At 38.3% G+C, this 17,275-nt stretch overlaps 1 protein-coding gene across 3 annotated transcripts in view; it reads left to right on the forward strand.

The window, feature by feature from the left end:
- LOC120768986 overlaps window positions 1-3,108 on the forward strand; it is a 56,271-nt gene extending 53,163 nt beyond the window's left edge. For all 3 annotated transcript variants that reach the window (XM_040095817.1, XM_040095818.1, XM_040095816.1), the window contains exons 9-10: window positions 268-372; window positions 433-3,108. In XM_040095817.1, coding sequence (XP_039951751.1) covers window positions 268-372; window positions 433-2,451 — 2,124 coding nt within the window. In that variant the 3' untranslated portion in view covers window positions 2,452-3,108. The remainder of the gene's footprint in view (window positions 1-267; window positions 373-432) is intronic.
- Window positions 3,109-17,275: the final 14,167 nt, after the last annotated feature.

Raw genomic sequence — 17,275 nt, forward strand, 5'->3', positions numbered from 1 at the left:
CAATTGAAGACATCAAAACAAATTCGACGCGAGAGCTGAATGCCATCACGGAAAGTGCCTATAAAATATGTTTTGACGATTGGAAGAGGCGTTGGCACATGTGAATCGCTTCAAATGGATGTTACTTTGAACGCGATAAAATAAATTTGGATGATGATTGAAAAAGTTTCGTTTTATGTATAAATTCCCCATACTTTCTTGACGGGGTGTATGATTATGTTATTCGTATTATTAACATTTAATAAAAATTTGAATCTGCCTCCATAGATGACAGCGTACGATGGCTATGTTTGGTTCTTGCCCTCATGGATATCTAAAGACTGGAGCACTTTGGCTGGTAATCACAACTGTACAAAAGAGCAGTTAAATAAGGTAAGGACATGTGTAGTATATTTGAAGAATATAATAGTTAATATAACTGTTTTTCGCTAGGCTATAGAAGGTCATTTCAGCATAATGCACACACCTTTTGGCGATCTTAATGATACCATGCAGGAAAATATAACCGTACGAGAATGGTTGCATACACATTCCCAAACGAATGATGTACTCTCGAATTACACCGGTTACGCGTATGATGCCGTTTGGGCTTACGCCTACGCAGTGGCAAAGTTGCTGACAGAGAACGAAGACGCGGTAAATAATTTGCGTAGTAAAAGTGTGGTCACGCGTTTGGTACAGCTCATTTGGCAGACAAATTTCACGGGACTCTCTGGCCGTGTGCAGTTCGGCCAAGGCGGTTCGCGCATCACCGATTTAGACATCGTGCAATGGCGCAATACACAATTTCATTATGTTGGCAAATTTAATCCACGTATTGTAGGTGAGGGCAATCTTATGCGTACCAATGGTGGCCGCTTGCAGTTGAACGAAGCTAAAGTGACGTGGCTGGAAAGCGGTGGTCAGCGACCAAGCGATGGGACATACGACTGTAGCTTTGCGCTGCTAGCGAAATTACTCAATAAGGATTGTGAGAGCGCAGCCTTTACGTTCACGGCTGTAGTGTGTCTTTTATTTGTGGCAATTGTATCGCTTACCTCTTTTTTCTTCTGGAAGAAACGTTACGACAAGAAACTGAAGCGGTCAGCGAAAATAATGAAAAATTTCGGTATTGACTTGCTGTCACCGTCGCGTAATAAGAGCAACACGCTTGATAAATGGGAAGTGCCGAAAGAGAATGTGGTGCTTAATCGACGCTTGGGTAAAGGTGCGTTCGGCATGGTGTATGGTGGTGAGGCACAGATTGGTGCCAGTGGTTGGACGGCAGTGGCAGTCAAAACGCTAAAAGCTGGCGCCTCCACAGAAGATCGTTTGGATTTCTTATCCGAAGCAGAGGCCATGAAACGTTTAAATCACAATAACATAGTCACACTCTTGGGTGTTTGTCTGCAAACTGAACCAATTTACACCATCATGGAGTTCATGCTTTACGGCGATTTGAAAACATACTTGCTGGCGCGCCGACATTTGCTAAAGGGAAAGGTGACCGAAGACTCGGATGTCTCCTCGAAACGTTTAACCATGTATGCCATGGATGTGGCGCGTGGACTCGCCTACCTCGCCAGCGAAAAGTATGTACACCGCGATGTGGCTTGTCGCAATTGTCTAGTGAATGCGCAGCGTGTCGTCAAACTCGGCGATTTCGGTATGGCGCGCTCCACATACGAGAGCGACTACTATCGTTTCAATCGAAAAGGCATGTTGCCTGTACGCTGGATGGCGCCGGAATCTCTAACTTTCGGTATGTTCACGCCTGCCTCAGATGTTTGGGCGTTTGGTGTTGTGCTCTACGAGATAATCACCTTCGGTTCTTATCCATATCAAAGCTTAACTAATAATCAGGCTTTTGAATATATTAAAAGTGGCAAAACTTTGCAAATACCGACGGGTGCGAAGCCACAATTAGAAGGTCTGCTCAAAGCCTGTTGGAGTCATGAGCCCAAAAAGCGTCCAACTGCTTCAGAGATTATCGATCATATTTCGAATTATCCACGCTTATTGACGCCATGTCTAGATGTGCCGAGCGCTTCGGTGGAAATGCCCGAAATCGAAAGTGATGAAGTGGAACTTTTACCCAAATCACGGAAATGCTCACCGTTCAGGTGTGACTCAACGCTGGATATTTTACCGCAAACCAATGTCACGAACCATTTTGTAGACTCTAATGATTTAATCGGTAGCACTGAATCAGTCGTAAATGCGAACCTAGAAATTCCTGTCAGCTATACATTAGATGTGTCTCCAACACCACGTTCGAACAATAACAACAACAATAATAATACGATACATAATAAAACATTCAGTTTGGATGATTTTCAGGCAACCACACCGGATGGTTATAGTGTAATGTCACCGTTATTTACTCATCGCATTAGCGAAAGTTCGGATTCCTCGCAGGCGAGATTGCTGAAAAAGTCCTCTTTAGAGACGCTGCAGCAGACAGCATTCTGATCATTTTTGAACATATTTGTAACAGCAGAATCAATTCGTTCAAATTTCACGTTGTGAGTTATCTAGACTTCGGCTGTAACTATTGTTTAATATTAGTCGCATTACGCGCCAACTTACCTGATGGTTAACGCCACTTTTGTTTAGGTACCATGCACATATTTGTAAATATGCATTTATTTATATACCATATATACACACGTACCTACCGACATACATACATATATACATAAAGTGAAATTATGAAAGGCATTGTTAATGCAAAGATTTGTTTTAACTAATGACATAAGTAGGTTATATTACAACAAAGGTTTGAAGGTCATAAATTGATTATGTAGGCAAAAGAGTGCCATTGAATTAGATAATAAGTGGTTTCACCGTAGTTAATACTGCGAAAAGCTAACATTTCAAGTCTCACTCTGCAACAATTTTTATTATAGATCTCATACTCAAGTTGTGTCTACCGTAATTGAAGTAAGGGGTGATTCATGTGCAGGGAGGGATTTATAAATTTATGCTATTGTCAATATTTAACATATAAGGGTGAGAAAGAAATCTCTTTTTCTTATTTTTCAAGGCGAATGCTATCAGTGCCATCAGACGCAACTAGGGTCGTGATTTTTTTAAATTGGGAATTTATTTTTGGAAATTAAAATTAAAAATGGATGTAAAAATTTTTAATTTCAAATTTGGAGTAACAAATATATATGTTTCTTAATTCAAAAATATTTTTTTTTTAATTTTTTATTTTGTGTCCCATTTTGGGAATTAAAAAAGAATTTTTGATTTTTCGAAACGGTAATTGGGATTAGAAATTTGAAAATGATGTTTAGTTAAGATTTTCGGAATTAAAATATTTGAAAATTGTATATTTAATTAAAATTTTCGGTATTAAAAATTAAAAAAAAAAATAATTAATTTCAATAGTAATTAAATTATCTTATTAATGAATTACTTATAATCCTGGGAGAAACGGATGCACTACATTTATCCTTGCCTGTATAGATTTTGAATCTGAGCTATATTGTATCACAAATCCAATTTATTCTACTAACTTAATTTTAGCGCCATCTAGCGGATATATACATTACCGACCTCCTCCTCAAGTTACTTATACACTTTTCTTTACATTCAAACGGTCTACTAGCGATATAGTAGTTTCAAACGTCAAATTAGTCCCAAATACAAACACGTGTCTTCCATGTTAGCTTTCTGGGAGCAATGTCAGTTAAAATGGTTGTATTTGTCTCCACAGTGATAAAAGAGGTGATTTACATTGTGAGACGCAAAATATTATGCAAGAAACGATACCGAAAAGCCTCTATCTTAGTAATGTCGATAACAGATGACGGAAAAATGTTGATATGTTTATAGATGCAAGTTTAATGAGATCCAGTAATTTTAATCTGAATCTTTGAAAATATATTTGAAGAGATCTAAGCAATCCTGTCATTTTATGAAGCAGTTTATTGTTTTTTTTTTAATGAAAACCAAAGGCTATTCCACTCAAGGATGATTCAACCAACCAGACACAAATGTAAAACCTCAATGCAGTCATCTTGAGGGTCCAAGAAGACAATGTTGAAAGTACAAAATGGCCTTAAGAGTACGACTCTAATTTTAGTATATTGAAACTATTTCCCAAAATCATTTAGATATGACATGGTCATTTGAGACCTGTTCGTATTGGATCCATAACGAGCTTATTGATTTGGGTGATAGCTTTTATGAGGCTCAGAAGTTCTATATAGCTTTCCAAAGGCTATACAATACCAGAAAAACATTGACCCTTGGTTTAAGAGTTGTCTAGAATTTTAATTAACGCGGGCACCGTTCGATTGGATTTTTATGAGATGTTTTCGGGCATATATTATCGAAAAGTCTGGCAATTTTGCAGAAACTGTGCTGTTATAATAGAGAATGATAACTCTTTCACTAGGAAATAACTTACGTATCTAATGCGCTGTCACTGAGATTTAATCAATTATATGTACCTAAAGCGTACATTAATTCCTGTGGGCCATTTATTTAAGGTTGGTGTTATTTTAGTGATAAATCACATGTACCTACAACTACTAAAATAATACAATTTACTTAAATAATCGACAAAAATACTTACCTTTGAAAGCCGTGCAAGTTTTATCATCAAAAAATATAAATCCCTATTTTACTGCCTTTTGAAAGCATCTTATTATACATTAAGCTGAGCCTTTGACTAAAAAACTATATTGTTAGTTGACACCTACAGGCATTTATAATATTGTACTGCCTAGCAATCAACTACTTTTCAAAAGTGCCGAATAGAACAAACCTATAATCGACCAAGAAGAGATAGAACGGTACTTTAGTGAGGAACTTACACATTATCTTGTTTTGAATAGAACTAAATAAATTCCCTATTGCTTTCATGTGTAAATTTAATAACAAGAGAACAGAGTTCAAACTTAGCAAGTGGTGAAGTGGCGTCTACAAAATTATTATTTCATAAAAAGTTCTGTCTTAAAAATTCTTAAAGTTATAAAAAATTACAAGACGATTGTCGAAATCCGTAAATGCAGATTTTGACACTTAAAAGGACACAGACATTTAGGCTTTGCTTTAACCTGTAGAATAGAAATATTAGAATAGAAATATTAAGAAATTTGTCGGTCAAAACTAAAATTAACTAAAAGAGGAATTTACTTTTTGGAAGCTTCTTTTTGTGAATCATTGGAAGTTGACCGCTCTTGTGACTACAAAAATGTCTACACAGGCACAAAAGTGTGAACTGGATTTTATTAGACACAAGCATTAAAACATCATAACTTAAAATTGTTTATTTTTTTCGAGGGCTCGTAAAAGAAAACAATTTTGTAAGATTTTATATTCTCTTAAAAAAAATTATTTAGATATTATGGAGTTCGGCATCTTTGAGTTGGTTTTAGTTGTAAAAAATGTAGTTCTGAAAGTGCTAACCAAAGTTGGTTTTTTCTTAAGGAGATTTCGATTTTTCTGAAAACCATTGTGAAAACAATTAATGCTACAAAATTTCGAGTTAGCCATTTTTTTAGCTTTAGTAGAACAGGTACTAATATTTGAAGAAAATAATTTAGTTGAGTGGTTAAAAGTGTTAAGCTAGGAAAAACAGAATAATGATCAACATTTTCAAGAAGTTTATTTACTTAGACATACATACATACATCTGTAATATTTATACATTTGCAAAATACCAAAATAAGTAATAAAATAAGTTTGCTAATTTATATGTTTTTATGTACTATTATATATATATACAAATGTATTTGTGCATAAAAGCATATACAATTAAGTGCAAATTGTTCATTAAGTTCCTATTGTCTCGAAAAAGATAAATATCAGCAAACTATTTACATCTATGTACATACATATACACATAACGGTAGGGTTAAAGTTGTACACAATAATATATTTTTGCTATTCTATTTTGTTTTAATTTAAGGTTATATTTATATACATAAATTTCTAAACATCTGTATATATTCAATGGAAATTCTTAACCTACTTAAACATACATACATACATCCTTTTTATACATCGACCCACATTTAATATTGTTCATCATGCTTTATTTTATGTAACAAGAAAAATATTTACTATTTTACTTTAATGAATAAAAAATAATTCATTTTCATAATAAGTAGAAAGTGTTTTTATTTGGGGTAAATTGTGCGTTGCCAAAGTACATATGTATATATGTGAGGAGTTCTTTGAAACTCTACATCTTACTTAAGCTCATTTATTAGGGTACTCCAGGGATGAATTTCAGAAATTCAGCCAATTGAGTGGAGAATATAGTTTACGATTACTGTTTCTAGGGTTTGTTGTTCATTATTATGCTTCATTGGGCCTCCAGGTTGGATTATTGTTGCTGTTGATCGCAGTGCTAAGATAATCGAAGTGCTTAGCTATTTCGAATTCATAATTTCCAGCTACTAGCTCATTCCCCTTCACATTACCGCTGGCAGCCAGCGTATAAAGCGTGATTCATTTCAAGGCTTTTTTTAAAGAAAACACACAGACACTTCAAATTTAATGCAGAATGTTTTTTTGAAGATTATCTCTTTCTAATGTTGGCCGCGGGAGGATGGAGTCATGTGTAGAAGTTCACGCAAGTGAGGAAAGTTCTCTGATCGCCATTCACCTGGGATGGCCAGAAACGATTCTTTTACACATGGCTCAAGCAGCTCACTACTTCCGGTCTTTGACCAAGTATCCTCTGGGTAGCCTAAGAGCATCCGTTCGAAGGCGAGCTAATGTGAGAAGGCGAAACATTCCCTACATAGGGTTGTACGCTTGGCTTGGGACCCGCCACGTAAAAAACAATACCAATGAAAAAGTTTAAACAGCCTCGGATGAGAGACCCCCCTTTTGATGACGACCATGTCAAACGGAATAAGGACTACGATTTGAGGGCATGCACCTGGAATGTCCGGACCCTTAATTGGGAAGGTGCCGCTGCCCAGCTGGTTGATGTCCTCGCAAAAATAAAGGCTGACATCACCGCCGTCCAAGAAATGCGATGGACGGGACAAGGACAGAGACGAGTAGGTCCTTGTGACATTTACCACAGTGGCCATATAAAGGACCGCAAGTTTGGTGTTGGATTCGTGGTGGGAGAGAGACTCCGTCGCCGAGTACTATCATTCACTCCGGTGAATGAACGTCTAGCCACAATCCGCATCAAAGCGAGGTTCTTCAACATATCGCTGATTTGCGCCCACGCCCCGACGGAAGAGAAGGACGATGTGACCAAAGATGTCTTTTATGAGTGCTTGAGCGCACTTATGAGAGCTGCCCCGCCACGATGTCAAAATCGTGCTTGGCGACTTTAACGCCAGGGTGGGTAAAGAAGGTATATTTGGCATTACGGTCGGTACATTCAGCCTCCACGACGAAACATCCCCAAATGGGTTGAGGCTGATCGACTTCGCCGGGACCCGAAATATGGTTATCTGTAGTACTAGATTCCAGCATAAGAAGATTCATCAAGCTACCTGGCTGTCTCCGGATCGAAAAACTACCAACCAGATCGATCATGTTGTGATAGATGGAAGACACGTCTCCAGTGTTTTAGATGTGCGTGCGCTCCGAGGTCCTAACATCGACTCGGACCACTATCTTGGTGCAGCCAAGATTCGCACCCGCCTCTGTGCAGCAAAAAACGCACGCTAACAAACACAAGGAAGGTTCGACGTCGAGAAGCTGCAATCACAACAGACAGCCGAACGATTTACAGCAGCAACCGAAACCATTGTTTTTTGGGAAAGTGCAAAAGAACAGCTGGTACGACGAGGAGTGCCGTGTCGCAGCGGAGAGAAACAAGCTGCCTAGGGATAGATACCGAGAGTTGAAGAGGGAAGCGAGACGCATTTGCAGACAGAAAAAGAAAGAGGCCGAAATGCGTGAGTATAAAGAGCTTGATAAGCTGGCCGACAGTGGTAATGCTCGAAAATTCTACGAAAAAGATGCGGCGGCTATTTGAAAGTTTCAAGATCATAGCATACTCTTGTAGAACCCCCAAAGGTGATCTAGTGACCAATGCCCAGAGCATACTTAAATTATAGAGGGAACACTTCTCCAGCCTTCTGAATGGTAGTGAACGCACAACGTCAGGAGAAGGAGAACCCGATTCCCCAATCGATGACGATGGAGCAGACGTTCCATTACCCGACCATGAAGAAGTTCGAATAGCAATTGCCCGCCTCAAGAACAAAAAGCGGCAGGGGCCGACGGACTACCGGCCGAGCTATTCAAACACGGCGGCGAAGAACTAATAGGGAGCATGCATCAGCTTCTTTGTAAAATATGGTCGGACGAAAGCATGCCCAACGATTGGAATTTAAGTGGGCTATGCTCAATCCATAAAAAAGGAGACCCCACAATCTGCGCCAACTACCGTGGGATTAGCCTCCTCAACATCGCATATAAGGTTCTATCGAGCGTATTGTGTGAAAGATTAAAGCCCACCGTCAACAAACTGATTGGACCTTATCAGTGTGGCTTCAGACCTGGAAAATCAACAACCGACCAGATATTCACCATGCGCCAAATCTTGGAAAAGACCCGTGAAAGGAGAATCGACACACACCACCTCTTCGTCGATTTCAAAGCGGCTTTCGGCAGCACGAAAAGGAGCTGCTTTATGCCGCTATGTCTGAATTTGGTATCCCCGCAAAACTAATACGGCTGTGTAAACTGACGTTGAGCAACACGAAAAGCTCCGTCAGAATCGGGAAGGACCTCTCCGAGCCGTTCGATACCAAACGAGGTTTCAGACAAGGCGACTCCCTATCGTGCGACTTCTTCAACCTGTTTCTGGAGAAAATAGTTCGAGCTGCAGAACTAAACAGAGAAGGTACCATCTTCTACAAGAGTGTACAGCTGCTGGCGTATGCCGACGATATTGATATCATCGGCCTCAACACCCGCGCCGTTAGTTCTGCTTTCTCCAGGCTGGACAAGGAAGCACAGAAAATGGGTCTGGCAGTGAACGAGGGCAAAACGAAATATCTCCTGTCATCAAACAAACAGTCGTCGCACTCGCGACTTGGCTCTCACGCCACTGTTGACAGTCATAACTTTGAAGTTGTAGATAATTTCGTCTATCTTGGAACCAGCATTAACACCACTAATAATGTCAGCCTGGAAATCCAACGCAGAATTGCTCTTGCCAACAGGTGCTACTTCGGACTGAGTAGGCAATTGAAAAGTAAAGTCCTCTCTCGACGAACGAAAGATAAACTCTATAAGTCGCTGATAATTCCCGTCCTGCTATATGGTGCAGAGGCTTGGGCGATGACAGCAACCGATGAGTCGACGTTACGAGTTCTCGAGAGAAAAATTCTGCGAAAGATTTATGGTCCTTTGCGCATTGGCCACGGCGAATATCGCATTCGATGGAACGATGAGCTGTACGAGATATATGACGACATTGACATAGTTCAGCGAATTAAAAGACAGCGGCTACGCTGGCTAGGTCATGTTGTTCGGATGGATGAAAACACTCCAACTCTGAAAGTATTCGACGCAGTACCCGCCGGAGGAAGCAGAGGAAGAGGAAGACCTCCACTCCGTTGGAAGGACCAAGTGGAGAAGGACCTGGCTTCGATTGGAATATCCAATTGGCGCCACGTAGCGAAAAGAAGAAACGACTGGCGCGCTTTTGTTAACTCGGCTATAATCGCGTAAGCGGTGTCTACGCCAATTAAGAAGAAGAAGAATGTTCGAGCATTTCGACTGGTAAGTGTCGAATGACACTCGTGATGTTTTGCTCCAAGGTCTCAATCGAAGTGGAAATGTCAGCATAGACTTCAAAATTATTCATATCCTCACAGGAAAAAGTTTAACGGTGTCATATCACACGATCTTGGTTTCCAATCGACCGGCGCAAAACGCGAAATTATCTGCACACCGAATTGTTCTCTCAATAAATCCATTGATTGGTGCGGTGTGTGGAAAGTGGAGCCGTTTCGTTGAAACCAAATGTCGCCAAGATCACAAGCTTCAATTTCAGGCATCAAATAGTCGGTCATCACGACGCGATAACGGCCGCCACGGTTACGTTCTTATAGAACGTGAATTTTCGTAATAAAGTTGAACGATTTGTAGACGTTGTTCTGGTGTAAGTATTTCCATGATTGATGAAATGCCAAACAAGACTGAATAAAAATATCATGACAGCTTGGACCCCCATGTTGAAGTTACTGTGTTATCGAACTATGGTTAGCATCGACTGGAAGAGGATTTATCATGCTTCCAGCGTACACTCTGTAAATGCTCACCGTATAATAGTTAAATATGGAAAAAAAGGGTCCGAAGCGAGCTTACTCCCTTATACCAATGTTACTTGCAGTACACTTTATTTGGGCTTCTTATGCATTTCTTTAAAAATTTGTTGCAACGAAGATACCCTTTCTCTTATCGCGTGATAGTTAGATAAGCAATGTCAATTTGCTATGTGTGAACTGTTAGAAGCTCTGAACTCTTTATTTATAAAACTATTTGTATAGACAGAGTTGTGAGTCTTCGACTGGGAATATATTTTCTTGAAATAAAATACTTTTAGCTTGATTATAAAATCTTTGAAATTATCATATCTAATTATGTATATATGTATTTTCTTCAAAGCTGTTGTTTCATAGTTCACTTGTAGTTGATCCCAGATTTTGTGTCTAAATTTAACTTATGTTTTAGTTTTGATAATAAATGAAAAGATATTACTGGGTGCAGAGTCTTGTGAAAATGATAACTTCAAAATCTTTTATTCGTATGGCCTCATGTGACGGTATAATAATAGGTTGTCAAAAAAGTTTTGCGGTATTTTCGCTAGTTGGCGCTGAAAGCGCGTAGTTCTAGTTTTATTCGTCGCATCGGGTCATGCCATACCTTTTTGAAAATTGATTGTCGTTTCTTTTAAGTCGTTCGTGAGTTAAAGCGTCGCAAACATGGAGCAAAATAAAGAGAAAATACGGCATATTTTACAGTACTACTACGATAAAGGCAAAAATGCATCTCAAGCCGCCAATAAAATTTGTGGAGTTTATGGACCCGATACAGTTTCCATTTCCATCGCACAACGATGGTTTCAACTTTTTCGTTCTGGTCGAAGATGCGCCACGCTCCGGAAGGCCTGTCGTCGAAAATTGCGATAAAATCGCTGAATTGGTCGAAAGAGACCTGCATAGTAGCAGCCGTAACATCGGTCAAGAGCTGGGCATGAGTCATCAAAAATTCATTTCAATTTCAATAAAAAAAAAAATTCAATAAAAATACCGCAAGACTTTTTTGACAACCCACTATAACCGCAAGTCTCAGTTTTATTACCTTAATCTGTCTTCTCTTCACGAGCTAATGATAACTGACTCAATTTTCCGAGCTGTTAGTTCGGTTTTGTTAAGCCGTTAGTTAACTAATTTTGAGGAATCTTTTTTAGCAGGTGTAGTCATCTATTTAATCTCACCTATTGCCTTAGCCCGTATATTTCACAAACGTGGGCATTGTCAAATACTTGTAATGGGGTTTCGTCCAAAGCTGAGGTATGCTCAGCCGCTCCAGGGTCAGCCTTGGGACCCACGAACCCTTAGCAAAAAAGAGACGAGTTTTATCCTCGTAAAGTTATATCCACACCCCCACTCCTGATGCGGACAGCCAGACCAGCGTGATGAAAACGAACGGAATTGATGAGCTAGGCGTTGACGCTTGTTGCGACTGGCACGGTGATGAAAATGAACGGGATCGATGAGTCAGGCGTTGACGCTTGTTGAACCTCGCACGATGATGGAAATAAAAGGAATTTATGAGCCAGGCGTTGACGCTTGTTGCGACTGGCACGGCGATGAAAATGAACGGGATTGATGAGTCAGGTGGTGTGAAATCTTTATTTAATAAAACTTAATTTATGGTACACTTATCGTGAACGATTATGCGTCTCCATCCTCTGCCACCTCACTAATATCAAAAATTATATAACAAAAACACCCATGTTATTATATTTTATTGATATACAAAAGGCTTTGTCGTGCAGTTGTATGTTTCGTACCACCAAGAAAATTTGATGATCTAAACCATTGTCAAAGATGCTAAGAGTTCGGACATACGCAAAGATTTGAGCAACAAACCTTTTACGTGTGTTAAATCTGCACAAAATCGTATAACATCTGATAGCAAAATTAAAAGAAACAACAGCCTGCTGTGGGCGCTGTAGTGAAGAGCATACTGCATCCTATAAAGGGTGCAAAGTAGACAAGCAAACAGCTCAACAATTTTTTAAATTACAAGGAAAAAACTACCAGTCCCGAAACTCGGTCTACTCCATCCAGTGAATTATTTCTGATACTATCTTTGCCAGTTTGTTGGGGAACGGCCCTGAGGTCCAGTCATGTAACCCTTCTCAAACCATGTCCACTTCAGTCGTTAATGTGGAATCAATACTGAAAAAGTGGAAGTGCTAATTCACCAAAATCAGGGCTGAAGTCGAACACTATGTCAAAACTAAAAACATCAAAGTTCTACTTGTAGCAGAAACTCATTTCAATGATCGCAATGATCGGTCAAATTTTCAAATTGTAGGGTACGATCTTATAAAATCAAATCTGCAGTTCTTATAAAATGTGGTACTTTTTACAGAGAGCTTGAACCATTACACTATCCTTGGGTTCAGGTAGCAATGGTAATGTTGCACAGCCCTCTTGGAAATTTAACAATAGCTGCCTTATTCTTTCCTTCGCGACACAACCCATCGCAGGTTATGAATGAGCAAATTATGAACCAATTTGGTAATAAATTCATTGCTGGTGATGACTATAATGCCAAAAACACAAAGTGGGGTTGCTGTCAAACCAGGAGATCCAGTAAACAGTCTTTGGAATGCTACTAGAGGTCATTGGTGCAGGACCATTGCAGGGAAAGCCGAAGTGTTTACCACACACCTCCAAAACACGTTTACTCCTAACAAGATTAGTGATGGATCTATCAATGCGGCAGTCAGCAATTTTCTGGATGTTGCTTGTCAAATGGAATTTTCGATCGCTGAAATAGATGCTGTGGAAGTGCAGGAGGAGATCAAAGTTGGCAAGCAAAAGGTCACCAGGTTATGACAGATTTAATTCATTTGCACTTAAAGCTTTACCCGAAAACGTAATCAGTATGAATAACGATCGCAATGAAAATGTGCTGAGGTTATTTTAATGCTTAAACCCAGAAAACTTGAACATCTGGTTAAATCTCATCGACTAATTAGTCCACTGGTATTTCGAAAAATTTTGAACGAGTATTTTTTCGTAGGCTTTTGTCGGATTTGGAAGACAAAAAGATTATTCCAAATCAGTTTGGCTTCAGAAAATTTCATGACACAATTGAACAATGTAATACGGTAGAACACTTTATAACTGATGCAATGGAAAATATAAAATACTGCTCTGCTGCCAAGCATTTGACAAAGTCTGGCATCTAAGCCTATTATTTAAATTAAAGGAAAAACTACCAATACCCCATTATTTGCTGCTAAAGTTTTACTTGCACAATCGGACGTTCTAATGTATGTAGAACGTGATGCTGATTCGATTTGAGACCTGTTCATGCTGGTGTGTCCCAAGGCAGTGTACTCGCCCCTTTGCTCTCTCAGGAGACCTTCCAGTGGTCAAATCTGACTTCACAATGACGACAACCTATGTTGATGATACCGCACTGCTAGCATCAATTGGCAACCCTAATACTGCTTCCAGAAAACTGCAGATGCAACTGAATGCTCCAGAATCGTGACTCACCAAATGGAACATTGGTGTCAAGACCGAAAAGTCCGTACAAATAGTACATACCCTCCACAAAAATTGCCCTCAAGTGGCTTTACAAGCATACTATATGTTCAGTTGTTACCAACAAACACATGCGCAAAATATTTGGAATTATAATTGATAAGAAGTGCACTTGCAAAGATCTCGTAAAAATAAAAAGAACTCAGCTATCATTAAAGTCGGCGAAGAAATACTGACTTCTAAGGCCAAGATCCCGCCTCAGTTTGAAGCATAAGTTGCTAATTAAGGGGGTATTCTGGTCTAGAATCATGAATTTCAGGTAATTTTTAAAGTGTCGTAAAAAAATATTAATTAGCAATTAAAATTTTACTATGCATTTTTTATTAGTTATTTGTTAATTTTAGAAAAGTACAGAAAAAAATTAAAAACTAAAAAAAGTAAAAAATTTCAAAAATTATGAGCTGACGAAGTGGGGGGTCTCTAAAAATTTCCACGTGACCATACCCTCGATTTCAACGCTCCTAGTTATCTGAAACAAAAAATAAATAAAAGATTATTAATCTAGAATAATGTCGCAATGGCCGGAACTACGGAAAAGTGGGAGAAAATTTTTTCACAAAATGGCGACTGCCTGTAAAAAAAGTTTTTTTGGATCACTTTTTCTGACTATTTCGAATTTTTTAAAAATAAAAAAAAATAAAAGTTTGGGGATGGGTATAGTTCCAACCATAGATAAGCCTATAAAGAAGACTCTATAAAAATTTCAAGTAAATCGGTTTAGTAGAACGTGAGAAATCGTGGGTATCGTTCCGAAAAAGTCAGTTTTGAGAAAACGCGTTTAAAGACAATTCTAGTGAACACGGACGCCACGTCACAAAATCGGCTGTATCTCCGAAAATAAGTCGAATTATGAAAAATCCTTCCAAGGTCATATTTATGAAAGTCTAAACTTTCAAGATATGCAAAAAAAATCGATTTTTTCAAAATCCTAGACAAGAATACCCCCTTAATAAGGTAATACTACTAAGGCCGATATATTTTGAACAAACAAACAAAAAAATTTAAGCCAAATACTGTTAATTTCGGTTGGTGGATGGAATACCATCCCCTGTGATCTCGACTTCCGTGCAAGACCTAACGCTAAGTGCGACATCTGTGGAGAATTACATGTGCTATCGTATGAAAATCAGATCAGTAGCAAGATTATCTTTTTCAATAAATTTCGGAAATCTCTTCTATCATTTTTCGATAACAATATGACGACTAAAAATTACAAAACTTGTAAATCTTTTACTCCAATGAATTTATTTACACTGAAAGTCTTTGTCGTTTAATACTTGCAGTTGCAATATTTGTATTCTCAATTCCACAAATACATACATACTATTATTTGTTATGTAATTTAGTTTGTGTTCCTGCAACTATTTAATATAATAAGCTTGCCAAGAAAATATAAACAATAATTCCATAGCTGTCAACAGCAGTCGAACAAAGTCTGCAGTGATGAAAGCTTGGTGAAAGCTCTACGTTTCTAACCGTAAACGCTTAGTCATAACTTTGAAAAATGTATTTGGAATACGACGACATTGTGACAAATGATGCGGAAAATAGGAAGTCATATGCACGCACACACAGAAAGCTAAGAACTGTTGATTATTTGAGCGGCAAAAATTTATAACCCAGTGAGCAAAATTTTTTTAGAAATAATATTTAGAAGAGTAAATATGTGGAGCTAAAGGATGAGTACAGAGAGATTTAAAGGGTTCATAAAATTGTTCAATACTCGGGTCGGCATTAGTACAATTCTTTTTCAAGAGATTGAGTCATAAGTAAAAAAGTAAATTTCCCGTTGGTCGAAGTTAGTTTCCAAAATGGAAATATTTGCTTTTGAAATTCGAAATTTAGCTTATTTAAGGAAAACTTGAAGCCATAACATTTACCCATTTGGCAATTCATGCCGCCTGTTCACGGCCAAGAACGAATACAGAAAATGTTGATACTTTGTTCTGATGTATTCAATTGAGGGCGTTTTGCATCGACCGGAACAGATGAGAGTAAGGTAAAACTTCACAGCCGCTGTTTTAATAATAGCTTTATAGCATAAACATTTTCTATCTTTCTTGATAGACTTCCATTACCCTAAATCTGTAAGTCCCTTCAACTTTAGAACCAAGGGAGATCGTAAAGTGTCTTTTATAAAATAGTTCTTTACTTTTATTCCGTTTGCTGAAGAAATAATATTGCTGAAAATTTTTTCCCAAGTCCGCCTAAATAGCAGCGGCTACCACTTGCGGCTAGTTACCACTTGCTAGATAAAGACCAGAAGGGCGTGTTATGATCGAGCTGGGATGGATTTTAGATTTGTGATGAGTTTAAAGACAAAATGTCGCCGCTCATTATACTATAATTGAAGAATTAGGAAACTTGGAGCAGCTTTAAGCTTTAGTTTAGTTTGATGTCTTCGATGATCAAACCAAATATACAAATCAAAATACACCCATTAAATACATATTAAAAAAGGTATTTGGCGATCATGCTTTATCAGAATCAAGATTTTGGCGTGAGAAATGAAGACTGCGGAAAAGCAAGAAAAAAGAAGATGCCGAAATGCAAGCACTGGATGAAGATGATACTTTGAGTCAAAGGCAGATGGCAACCATGTTAAATGTTGTACAGCAAACACTTTCAGAACGTTTGAAAGCTAAGGGAAAGATCCAAAAGTGTGGAAAATAGGTGCCTCATGAATTGAATGAAAGACAAATGGGAAGCAGAAAAAACACTTGTGAATATTTGCTTCAAAGACTCGAAAGAAAATCAGTTTTGAATCGAATTGCCACTGGCGATGAAAAATCGATTTCTTTTAAGAAACCTAAACGGAGAAAATCATGGGTTAATCCGGGACAACCGTAAACATTGAAGAAGTAAGAAGACAATGCTATATGATTATGATTAGTGGGATCAAAAGAGTGTAGTACATATATCATGAACTTCTAAAACCTGTTTAAACTAATCGCTACACACGGCAAATGATTTATTTTATCCATGCATTGATCGAAAAACTAGCAAAAGAAGAAGACAATCTTGTTTAGGATACAATTAAAGTACTTAGCAGGGAGCTCTACCCCAACAGCCGTACCCACAAGACTTGGCCTCTTCCGATTACCATTTGGTTTCGGTATTCAAATACAATAATTCGAATCTTTTCCTTTGAAAAAATCAGTCTAAATAAAATTATACTCCAACGACGGGCTCCTTAGAAACTCTTTGCTAGGTTATGACTGCTTTGCAGTTATGTTCAGACATTTGTGGGTATGTAAGTGAATTTGTTGCATATTTGTTGTGAGTAATCGCAGAGCTAAGCCAACTAGAAGTATGTGAAAAATGGAAATGTTAACGTGTATATACTTTTTACTCTTACATTAACACATACATATAGTACATACATACACGCTTGAATGCTTGACAAGCCGCTGTTGCCTTGATAAACTCCAGTAGACCATAACATACAATTAGAAATGGCTCCAGGTATACTTTATGCGGTATTACGGTACTTATCA

Source organism: Bactrocera tryoni, chromosome 2 (genome assembly GCF_016617805.1).
Source record: "Bactrocera tryoni isolate S06 chromosome 2, CSIRO_BtryS06_freeze2, whole genome shotgun sequence".
In the NCBI taxonomy this organism is placed as follows: domain Eukaryota; kingdom Metazoa; phylum Arthropoda; class Insecta; order Diptera; family Tephritidae; genus Bactrocera; species Bactrocera tryoni.